This window comes from Poecilia latipinna, unplaced genomic scaffold, assembly GCF_001443285.1.
Source record: "Poecilia latipinna isolate Pla-1442-1.1 unplaced genomic scaffold, P_latipinna-1.0 Scaffold2872, whole genome shotgun sequence".
NCBI lineage: Eukaryota > Metazoa > Chordata > Actinopteri > Cyprinodontiformes > Poeciliidae > Poecilia > Poecilia latipinna.
In genome coordinates, this window is record NW_015115488.1 from 31,785 (window position 1) to 43,678 (window position 11,894).

At 37.3% G+C, this 11,894-nt stretch overlaps 1 protein-coding gene across 1 annotated transcript in view; it reads right to left on the bottom strand.

Annotated features, from left to right (window-relative positions):
* rap1gds1 (RAP1, GTP-GDP dissociation stimulator 1) overlaps window positions 1-11,894 on the bottom strand; it is a gene marked incomplete at its 5' end in the record, with an annotated part of 55,610 nt that overhangs the window by 27,590 nt on the left and 16,126 nt on the right. Inside the window, 2 exons of the mRNA XM_015021820.1 lie at window positions 253-396; window positions 8,618-8,743. Coding sequence (XP_014877306.1) covers window positions 253-396; window positions 8,618-8,743 — 270 coding nt within the window. The remainder of the gene's footprint in view (window positions 1-252; window positions 397-8,617; window positions 8,744-11,894) is intronic.

The window sequence follows — 11,894 nt, forward strand, 5'->3', positions numbered from 1 at the left end:
AAAAACAATAATTATGTGATCGGTATCGGTGATCGGCCGTGACTGGCCCTCATGGGTGATCGGAATCGGCAGGAAAAAACCTGATCGGCACATCTCTATACAAAAACACGGTGGACTGCCTCGGCACCCCGACCACCGGGCTTAGCAAGTTTTCTGGGGGAAACCCTGTGATGGAAACCTCCATCCATTCATACAAAATGAGACAGAGTTCCAAGGCACTGTACGTATTGATGTACCCTGAGCAGAGCTTACCCCCGAGTAGCAGAAGGACCATGAGGTCTGAGGCAGTCTTGAGCTGGGCAATGTCTTCCTCCCGCTCACCGTCCACAGTCTGAGCCACCACCTCCAGGAGACACTCCACTAGGCCTGCCTCTACCAGCTGCAGTTTTATAACATCTAGGCAGAGGAGAAGGACAACGAAATGGAACAACTGCACCAGACTGCATTAATGTAGATTTTTAAACAATACAAGTAGTCCACAATCCCCAGATTAAAAATTAATCATAAACCTTTTTAATAGGCAAAATCTATTGAAAGCTCAAAATATTTTACAATAATCATAATTGTATTTTTACTACGGGAAAAACTCAATAAAAACATTTAGAGCATCAATAAAATACAGCAGTATCAGAACAGAGACCTCTCTGGGGGTTATACTAATTACACTGTTTAATCTGGTGGTCATGGTAACTAATCCCTGGATGCTCCTACAGTTAACATAAGAACAGCGCACATATAATGAAGTAAGTAGACACGTGAATTTTTTTTTTTTTTTTTACCTCTAACAATATTGGAAAAACAATCATGAATAAATCTGCTTTTCTTGGTTAAGGTTAGTAACTAAAGGAACTGATAAACCCTGAAACAGAAGCTAATTCATGCTATCTTAAGGTGGTAATAATGCTGAAGAAAGGTAATGATCGGTGAATGTATATCAAATTGGATGGACTAAAAACCAATCTTTTTGCCAATCAAACCTCCCCATAGATAAACGCCAACCATCTGCACTGATGGAGTTCAGAAATGTTTTGCATCAGTGAGATGTTTAAGAATGAATGCAGAGGAAGCAAAAATGGTGTTAGAAGTTTCTGGAGAGGAAACTGAGGCATGTCAGCTGATGACTGCAACAGCCACATCATGGAGATTTCAGCATATAACGGGAAGCTTTGGGTTGTTTTACTATCAGAAAAAAACCTTTATTTTATTTTACAATTAACTTATTTGTCAAGCCTGGGGAATTTACCCAGATAGAAAAATGCTATTATCAGTGGTGGGAACTACAAAGTTAGTTGTGCTAACCCTACAGCACTAATTATAAACGTTAGTAACACTAAATTGCTACACCAACATAATATTTATCAGGAGCTCATGCTAAACTGATAAACCAACACACTATTTAGCAGAAGCTAATGCTAAACGCAAACTCCAATTCAAATCCTATTTTGTAGGAATGCAGGAAATATACAGTATAGGGTAGAAACGAGGGCTGTTGTCAGCGAATATTTTTTTTTTTTTTTACCAAAATATTTTTATTGAGATTTTCCACTTTGGAAATACAATCATGTAACTATTTGAACAAGTTTTCTTTGTAGTTATTACATGCCAGTAATTATTCTTTCTCATATTAGAGAAATGAAAAACAAAGAAAGAAAGAAGAAAAAAACTAGACATAGAAACAAAAACAGCTTCTCAAAAACAGGGTATTCAAGCAAATTACAATCAGGTTAGATATAACTGTGTGCATCTATTCAGCATGTCACGCTGCAGGTTCCCTCAAATCAAAACTCAAACAAGCCCTCTGACAAAGCTAAGTCTTTAAGAAAATTAATGAAAGGACCCAAAATCTTTTCAAAAAGATACTGATACTGTGCATTAGCTTTCTGCATTTCAGCTCGAAGATAGTAATCCGTTAGTTTATGCTGTTTTGCTTTTTCACTTACTTTGTGGGATGCTTTTGCCGCTTTAGGCATTATTCCGACCACCCGCGCTCACTAGCCGTTTAGTTCGTTTTGAAAGGAAGAGATTTTAAAGAAATTCTTTGACAAGAACAGCAAAGCGGTGAAAACGTGTCCTTTCACATGGCTGCCATAATCGGAAGTACAAACGAATATTTTAGTAATCGAGTAATCTATTGATTATTCTTACGATTAATCGGGTATTCGGATTAAAAAAGGACAAGATAAAACATTGGTAAATCTAACATAACAGCAGTATTACTATCACATATCAATATCAGTCCAATTTTTCACATTTGAGCTTCCCTAACAATTACTTTTCTGTAGTTTAGAAAGTTAACTTGTAACAATAATAGCTCACTTTCTAAGTTAACCTGAAGAAAAGTCATACAAAAATCTGAAATTATATTCAATGTAATAATAAAGAGGCAGGCTCTTTATTATGCTCACAAATAGCCTGCCTATTTGTGAGCAGGCTATTATTAAAAAAATGTCTATACTCCAGCTTTTGGTTTATGTATTTCTGTCAGTTTAATAGATTAACTCTCACCTTGCCCAACCATTTATATCGTTTGTGTTTAGAGATGCCACCTGTCCCTTAAAATATGGAATTGTCCCGTATTTGGCTTTAAATGTTGCGTCCCGTATCGGCTCGATACGGGATGCGATTTGTTCCATATTTCTATAAATGTCCAATAAACACGCCTATCACACACATATCAAGACTAATTGGAATAATGACCAAAATAAAACACAGAATATATTAAAGTCAGCTAAACTGTCATGGCGGGATGTAAATAGGATCCCCAAGAAAGCTACGGACAGATGCTGTTGTAGTTGCCTAGAGACGGTCACTACATAGCTGCGGTGAGCTGCTAACAATCCAGGTCTTTTTAAAACGTCCTCAACCCGGTACTCCACCGTCCTCAGAACCAAAACCTCTCGTATAGATACAAACATGAGAGGAAAGACTCAAATCCCAGGCTGAACATGTTAGTGAGGATGAATACACTCCAGGAGCGATTCTAGGATCTTACCTTAAGGGGTGCTTAGCCCCCAACAGGGCTAAGACCCAAATGAAGATATTTGTTGGTGTATTTTTCTAAATTTCACTGCATATTTACATACATTCACAAATGAAATTAAATAGTTTTGTCCAACTAAAACTGTTAAGAACTATATACAGCTCTGGAAAAAATGAAGAGCCCATTGCACTGAACCCCATTGAAAACCTCCTGGTTATTCCACCAAATATTGATGTCTGAACTCTTCCCGAGTTAAAACCTTAGTTTAGTTGTTTCTAAATGAATGTAAACTTGTGTTGGTTTTTTGTGTGTTGGTTTTGCATTATTTGAGGTCTGAAAGCATTGCATCTGTTTTGTTAATTTGACCATTTCTCATTTTCTGAAAATAAATACTAAATTTTTGCTTGGAATTTCAGAGACATGTCAGTAGTTCAACAATGTTCATTTTACTTAAACATGTACCTATAAAGAGTAAAATCAGAGAACTGATCATTTTTTCCAGAGCTGTAAATATGTGAAACAGAATCAGACTACATCATACCTGTGAACATCTGCTAACATTAATGAGACACAAGCAGCTGTGGAGTTACACAGTCCTAGTGGGGTCTGCTGCCCCGGAAATTAAAATAAAATCTACTCAAAACTATGCATTTCATTTGAAGAACATTTTATTAATTGCATACAATTAATAAACCTAAAACCAGTTTATTATCAAGGTAGAAGTTCAGGTTAATGACTAGTTCTCCATTTGTCATTAACCTGGAATTTATTTGAAAATCGTATGTAGAAATTGCATCAACCTGATTTTTATCTGAATGTTATGTGGCTGTTGGCCTTTTTTCTTTAAACAAGAATGTACTTCCATCTATGGAAAAGTAGAAATTATGAGTCAGGGTTTTAATATTTCAGTTCACAGTTCATGAAGTGAGTCTATCATAGTTTCAGTACCAAACACCTTTCTGTTCTCAAAGAAACAGCTTGACATTTTGTACTGTTCTTTAGTTTTACCTTATTTAAGTGACTCCAGAGAGGTTAATAACAAAACAACACAACAGTCACTAATCAAACTTCAAAACAAAGGAACAAGAGGTCCTTAGCCTTTAACAAGGCTAAAGACCAGGATCAGACTAACCCATTATTGATCCAAATATTTTGAACACATACATTTTGTACTGAACAACTAAAAAGTAATCTTCAAATAAATAAAGCCTATGCTGTACACAATTTCCATTCATAAATATAACAAAAATAATTCTAAATTAAATACTACATTGCCACTTAAAATTGCCCATTGGAAAAAATCACTAAGCATAATATTTTGGATTACAAATTGTCATCTGAATAAAGCTGCTGATGATGCAAGTCTGGCCCCTCATATCTGGTTAAAAATATATATTCATAATGGTCTTACTTACTACACCAAACTTACCAGCAATATTTCATCATTTGATATGTTAAGTGAGGCAAAGAGCCACTTGTGTCTACAGAGATTCAGGTTGCAGATCCTGATCTAGCAAATGGAAAATGTGATCCTATCTCAATACAGCAGCTAAGAGTATAATTTTTAATTAATTGTTAAAGTAAAATTGTGAAGGTAAAAAAAAAAATCTACCACTAAATGTTAACAAAATATATTTAGTATAATTACCCCATTAGCCCCCGTTTAGGACCGCCCCTAGGCTTCAGGTCTGTCTGGTGTATTTTTGCTTAGCATGTTTTTTTCTTCATTGATAAGAAGTCAGATTATCCAAACTGGTAAACCACATTAATAAAATAATAGAGAAATAATGCATAAAATGACCAATGAACCCCGAATTCTTAAAATATATCAACATTTCTGAATAAAACATACAGAAACAACAAACGTTTTTACTGTAGGAAATATTTATGTATGTACTATTAATCTATTAGCATGATTTGTTCTTTATATGGGCATTTATATTATTTTGGCTAATGCTATTATATATTAAATCATCCAAACACAACATCCTAAGCAAATAATCAAACCACAACAGTCTACTAAAAGCTCAAGAAGAATCCGAATCAATAATAAAATGTTCTGTATCATATCAGCCTCAGGAGATGATTGAGGGATGAAGAGACGCTGGTGTCTAGCTCTTTAGTTCTGACGGGTCTGCAGTATTCTTCTCCTGATCCATTTCTGTCCCATATCATACAGCAGCACAGTGTGCCACGACGGACACTTCATCGATAGATACACTATCCATCTTCACTGACATTGTTCAGCCTGGGATGTGCGTCTTTTCACTCACGTCTGTATTTCTCCAAGAGTTTTTGCTTGTAAGGACGGTGGAGTATCGGGTGGTAATTTAAAAAGACGTGGGTTGATGGCGCAGCTGTGTAGTGTCCGTATCTAGGCAACCGCGGTCCGTAGCGTCTGCATAGTGTTCTGGGGGTTCTTTAGCTCCCACCACGAGAATTTATCTGACCTTAATATATCCTATGTTTTATTTTGGTCATTATAGTGCTGATATGTGTGTGACAGGCATGTCTATCAGACGGTTATGTCCAATAGACATAACCGTCTGTATCAATACGGGACGTGGCATTTAATGGTATTTTATGGAGGGGGTGGGAATCTTATTCAGGGGTGCTGAGGTACAGTTTTAGGGGCGCATAAGCACCCCTAAAACTGAGCTAGATACGCCACTGATACAGTCCATTAAAACAAATGTGTTCATCACTGCATGATGTCAGACAGAATGGATCAGGACAGGAGCTGTAGACCCGTTAGAACCCAAAGAACCAGACATCAGAGTCTCTTCATCCCTCAATCAACTCCTGAGGCTGATATGGTAAAGAAAATTTTTTTTAATGATTAAGTTTCTTATTGTCATTTAAGTCGACTGTTATGATTTGATTATTAAATAATCAATTATTTCGTTATTTAATGTATAGTCGTATCAGCCGAAAGTACAAATGGCCATTTAAAGAACAAATCATACTAAGAGATTAATACTAACTACATAAATATTTCCTACTTTAAAAGGTTTGTTAGAGCTTTCTGTTTGCTTTATTAAGAAATGTTGACATCTTCTATTAATTTACTGTTCAGTGGTCATATAATGTATTATTAATGTCAGACATAGACCTGCTGCCGGAGCGGTTCTAGATGGGGGCCAAAATGGGTATAGAAGGAATGATGCTAAATAAATCTCTTTAATATTCAGAGGTGGATTTTTTTAACCTTCACAATTTTATTTTAACAATGGATTTAAAATCATAGTGCTGCACTTTTAGCTGCTGTATCAAAATAGGATCGCTCTTTCCATCTGCCAGGGATCTGCAACTTGGATCTCTGGAGACACAAGTGGCTCTTTGGCTCACTTGATATATCAAATGATGAAATATTGCTCTGTTTTTTTTTTCTTTGTTCTTTTTGTTTCATTCTTTTTTAATTGTCCCCATGAAAAAACACTGACAACACTGGCCCCCATGGTAAATTTGATCTAGAACCAGCCTCCAAATCTGACTCATTTGTATAAATATTTTAGTAATACTCTTTATATTTATATCTATACCAGAATTTTCACATAACTTTTATACTTTTGGAGCCCTGCCTGAGGACACATTTTGATTATTAAATTATGTGTTATGATCAGTTACTCAGTACTTGAGCAGTTTACCAAATACATTTTACACTTGCTTAATTAAACATGTTTAAGGTGTGCTACTCTTATCTGTACAATTTTGGGGTACTCTATGCATAAACGATTGCTCTATGGATCACATTTTAAAAACAAAAAACACTACCATAAAATATTGTCTATCACTGCAGCGGCCATCCCACCCCATGAGAATAGGGCGACGTGCCGTGGTGGGCGTCCCTTATTTTAATTTCTGAAAGGTGGCAACCCTATTTGTATTTATGTTAGCAACAGGATTTGACACCTTTGTTCGTCACACACAGAAACGCATATACCAGGTATGTAACATCACAATGCGCTTTGGCACCCATTTGTTGCGACTGGGATGATATGAAATTTATTTTCCGGCATTTTCAGGTTACGCATCTAAAGCACAGCTGCCCGCAGGGTTCGGTCTATCTCCTCACCTGTATAAATAGTCCCGCCATGCTCGTTTCTGCTGTTCGCTCTGAACCAGCAGCTCCGGGAGGAGAAAAGCTGCCATACACCAAGCATTGCTCTCATCATTTTAAGGATGTTTATTGGTCCCGAAAAACGACAAAAACCCAGACATAATCATGAATCAGTAAAATCCTCCCAGGCTGAACTTGAAAATTGGACATTATGCTGCTAACACTTCGCTTTCGTCAACTCAGGCGGAAGTGAGAGCTCTGTGGAATGCAAATAACGACCCGGCTGGAACACGGTGCGCTAAATAATAAAACATAAATTTAACAAGGCTTCGAGGCAGAACAATTTTCCACAAGGAATTTTAATAATCGAGGTACTCAAATCACTCGAGGAATCGTTTCAGCCCTAGTAGAAACAACAGAAATTTGGCCTATGATAGAGATCTGCAGTCTACCAGCTAACCACAGTAATGTTTGTTGTTGATGTAACCGGTTGACATCAAAACAGAGAAAGCGGGAAGCAGCACGGCTAAGAGCGCAAAGGAAGGGCTAGTTAAAAAGGCAGGTTCAAAACCTTTGTGGGGGTGTGCAACAAATGCCTTCTGTTAATAGTCGGTGGATTTTTTTAACCTTCACAATTTTACTTTAACAATGAATTAAAAATTATAGTGTTGCACTTTTAGCTGCTGTATTGAGATAGGATCACACTTTCCATTTGCTAGATCATGGATCTGCAACCTCTAGACACAAGTGGCTCTTTGGCTCACTTAAACAAATGAAAAACTATTGCTCTGTTTTTCTTTAATTCTGTTTTAAGTGTCCCCCTGAAAAAACACAGACTACCCTGGCCCCCGTGGTAAACTTGGCCTAGTACCAGCCTACAAACCTAACTCCTTATTTGTATAAGTAAATAAACTAACTCATCTCTACAAACAATTTTTCTATGGATCACTTAAAAAAAAAAAAAAAAAAAAAAACAGGGCCATAAAATAATGTCTATCACTGCAGCGGCCATCCAGCCCCATAAGAGTAGGAAGACACGGGCTGTGGTGGGTGTCCCTTATTTATTCATCCTTCCATCCATCCATCCATCCATCTTCTTCCACTTTGCTGCCTTCTACTAAATATGTGATGTAGGAGAAAAAGATGGATCAAACACTCATGCTCCACTAAATCACCTACAGTCTGACCCATCCAGTGTTATCCGGTTTCATTATCCACACAACTGACTCTTGTTTGCTCCTGCAGAACTTAATGAACAGCACACAGTATGAAAAACAGAAGCAGGGGCAGACAGGTGCCTCTTAAGTACAGATAGGTAGATCGTTGTCGTGGAGACTGTTGGCGTGGGAACACTTGCTAAGATGAACTCTCTGCTGTTCAAACACGCTCTCAGACACGTTGGGAAAAAGCAGGAGGTGTCTGTGAGCTGTGCAGAGTTTGGGAAGCCTGACTCACACCGAGACGTGATTATTAGCTGTGCAGTAAGTGGTTCCTTTCTAAGACCAGGACAACACACTCTGGTTATTATATTAGAATGTGACTTTTTAGGATTTTCAACATAAACTCTGGAACTTTACCATTTTCAGCGAGCGGAGCCAGAACTTCAAAGATCATCTCCTTCTTCTCATGCTCTGTCTGTTTCTGGAAAAGATGCACCAGCTCATCAGCAATGTTGGTGGAAGCAAACTGCTCTTTGCTGGACTCTGAAAGTAGAAGAAGTGACAAGCAGCATTAGAAATGATGCTCCTCTCTGATCTGAACTCCTCTAACTGATGCTTTATACATATACAGAAAAAACTGAAATGATCTGTCCAGGTGACAATATTCTGACGTAATTCATCCAGAAATTCCTATTCTAGATTTGCTAATGAAATCAGAGTTTTACTAAGTCTTAAACTGGAATTTAAACTGGCAGTTATCTGCCAGTTTAAATTCCCTGTATTTTTAGTTGCAAACAATATTTAATCCTAGTCAACTATATTGAATATCAGTGCTTTTCCACATTAACATGCTATTACATCCATAAAAATCAAACAAACTTCAACACCGCCACCTAACACCATTCTCAATGCTATCACGCTGTTCCTGCAACTGTCCACTAGGCAGTTCATTTGTCAAATCTTCCAAATAGCTTCCAGTCCAGTTCAATGTGAGTCCAGCAGCATATCTTAAAAGTTTGGCCAAAACCTGACCTCCCAGAAAGGAGTCACTTTCTGTTTTGAGGCACAGGATTAGTGAGGACTTCTTGTAGGGTTTGATATGCGTCATATGTGGTTATCAACAGTTTGTGGATAGTTTCAATCTTATGTCACAGACAGGGTGAAGCAGGGTAAGAGACCCAATAATCTTCAGTGTTTTAGTGTGGCTTTAGTGATGTCATTAACATACTCTGACAATGTTTGAAGCTGTGCTCCATGATGATGCACAAAAAATTTGGAGCAGACCAGGTATTGTATCAGGGAGATATAACTGCTGGAATAATCTAAGGGGCACCCTGGAGTCAAATTTCAATACACTATTGGTCTCTTTAGTGGCTAACAAAGGTCATACATATGCAGTTTGGTGCAAATCAGTGATTTAGAGCCAAATGTATGCAAACAGTGAAGGATTGAAATTTGCCATTCACTTACACTCACACTGTTCTGTTATCAGCCAGTGTTGAGAGATTTCATCATCAAGTTATTCTATGTTACTTGGCAAAATGTTTAAACCTATATGAATCAAAGAGTAAAATTAAGACATCCAGCAGAAAACAAACAAAAACAAAACAAACAAAAAAAACAAAAAACAGGTGACTTTCTGATTGAATCGGGCAGGGCTAAAGTGATGTCACCACTTGACCATGTGAATGTGACAAGGGCTAGTCTGTAATGAGAAAGAGAAAGTCTGATGCAGCTGTGACCTTGTATGTGGAAGTTATTGCACCTTGGTGTTCATGAGGAATGGTCAGATTTTGAGGGTTGGCCACACCCACATGCTTTGATGTACAAAAAAGATTTTGATAACTTTTGATCTTCAATGCCTCGGCATTGTACTCAGTGATTCTGAAGTTTGTATGTCAAAAGCTATAGGGGGGTTTCCTCAGATACAATATGTTTAAAAAAGGCACATTTTGATGCAAAATAATTGAATTACTGCTAGGTTTGGTCCAAGGCTCCAAGGGTGCGTTCACACTGCAGCCTGAAGTGACCCAATTCCGATTTTTTTGACGTAATGCGACCTGTATCCGATACGTATCCGATTCAAATACGACCTAACCAGTGACGTGCGGTGAGGTTCTTTGCTGGTGAGGCACTGACTTATGACTTAGACACCATGCATATTATTGGACCTACGGAAATTTCGCGTATGCATACAACGCTGGGGGGCAAAAAGACTAATCTTTTACATGTCATCCATAGACGCATTAACTCAGTGAAACTTAAAAATGTAGGTATTAATTTCGTGCTATGTATGATCCACAGCAAAGTGATCTGTATTTCGCCAAGCTACGCAGACTCGTTGCCATAGCAACTGACAAAAATGCCACTTCATGTTTTAAGATATAACACCAAAAAACATTCAAGAATTTTGCACACAGAACAGAATATTCAGTCTGTTGTAGTACGTTTTAGGCTTAATGTTTTATTAATAAATAATTGCTGTGGTAGATTAGCTACCGCTTCACCGCAGTGAAGTTAGTTTCAAGTTGGATATTCGATATTCGAGCTCCGGGGAGTAAGCGGCGTTTAGCTCAAGGTTGATCCGATTTATGAACGCTAATGTCAGCCAGCGGTTCTCCACCGTTCCCGGCCCGAGCACAGAGGAGTAACCGAAGTTTAGCTGAAAGTTGATCCGATTTATGAATGCTACTGTCGGCCAGCGGTTCTCTACTGCTCCCGGCCGCAGCGCCCGAAGGTTCACTTAGGGACTATCAACAAATTACCGAACCAAACATTCCTGTCATTTATTAACATTTATTTAAATGTTAATAAATGCCTTGAATTGTAAACAACTAACTAATTGTCAGTGCTAATTCATGCTTTTACATGAGCCAAAATAGCATCTATAAAATTTTAAAGTCATATACAATATTTTCAATAATTTTAACATTAAATAATATAATGTTTTCTTCAATAGCTTCCAGGTCATTTGACCTAATGACTCAGAATCACTTTTAAATAATTATACTAGTCCCTATAGATGAGGCACAGACATTTGTTTTCCATTTTGAGCCATTTTCCATTTTTTATTAATTTTGTTCGTCAAAATTGAGGGCTTTTATTCAATAGCTTCCAGGTCATGTGACCTAATGACTCAATATCACTTTGAAATAATTCTACTAGTCCCTATAGATGAGGCACAGACATTTGTTTTCCATTTTGAGCCATTTTCCATTTTTTATTAATTTTTTTCGTCAAAATTGAGGGTTTTTATTCAATAGCTTCCAGGTCATGTGACCTGTTGACTCAAAATCACTTTGAAATAATTCTACTAGTCTGTATAGATGAGGTACAGTCATTTATATTCGATTTGAGTCCTTTTTATAATTTGTAGGTATTTTTATATTAGCTTCTAGGTCATCAATCAATCAATCCAATTTTATTTGTACAGCATATTTCAGCAGCAAGGCATTTCAAAGTGCTTTACATAATAAAAACATGAAAACACAGAGTCATGCAACATAGAATCAACAATCAAAACATTACATTAAGTTAAGAGCTGTCATTAAATTCGTAATTGATTACGTTTCAAATACAACTTAGGTGGGTTTTTAGTCGAGATTTAAAGGCACTCAGTGTTTCAGCTGTTTTGCAGTTTTCTGGAAGCTTGTTCCAAATTTGTGGTGCATAGAAACTGAATGCTGCTTCTCCT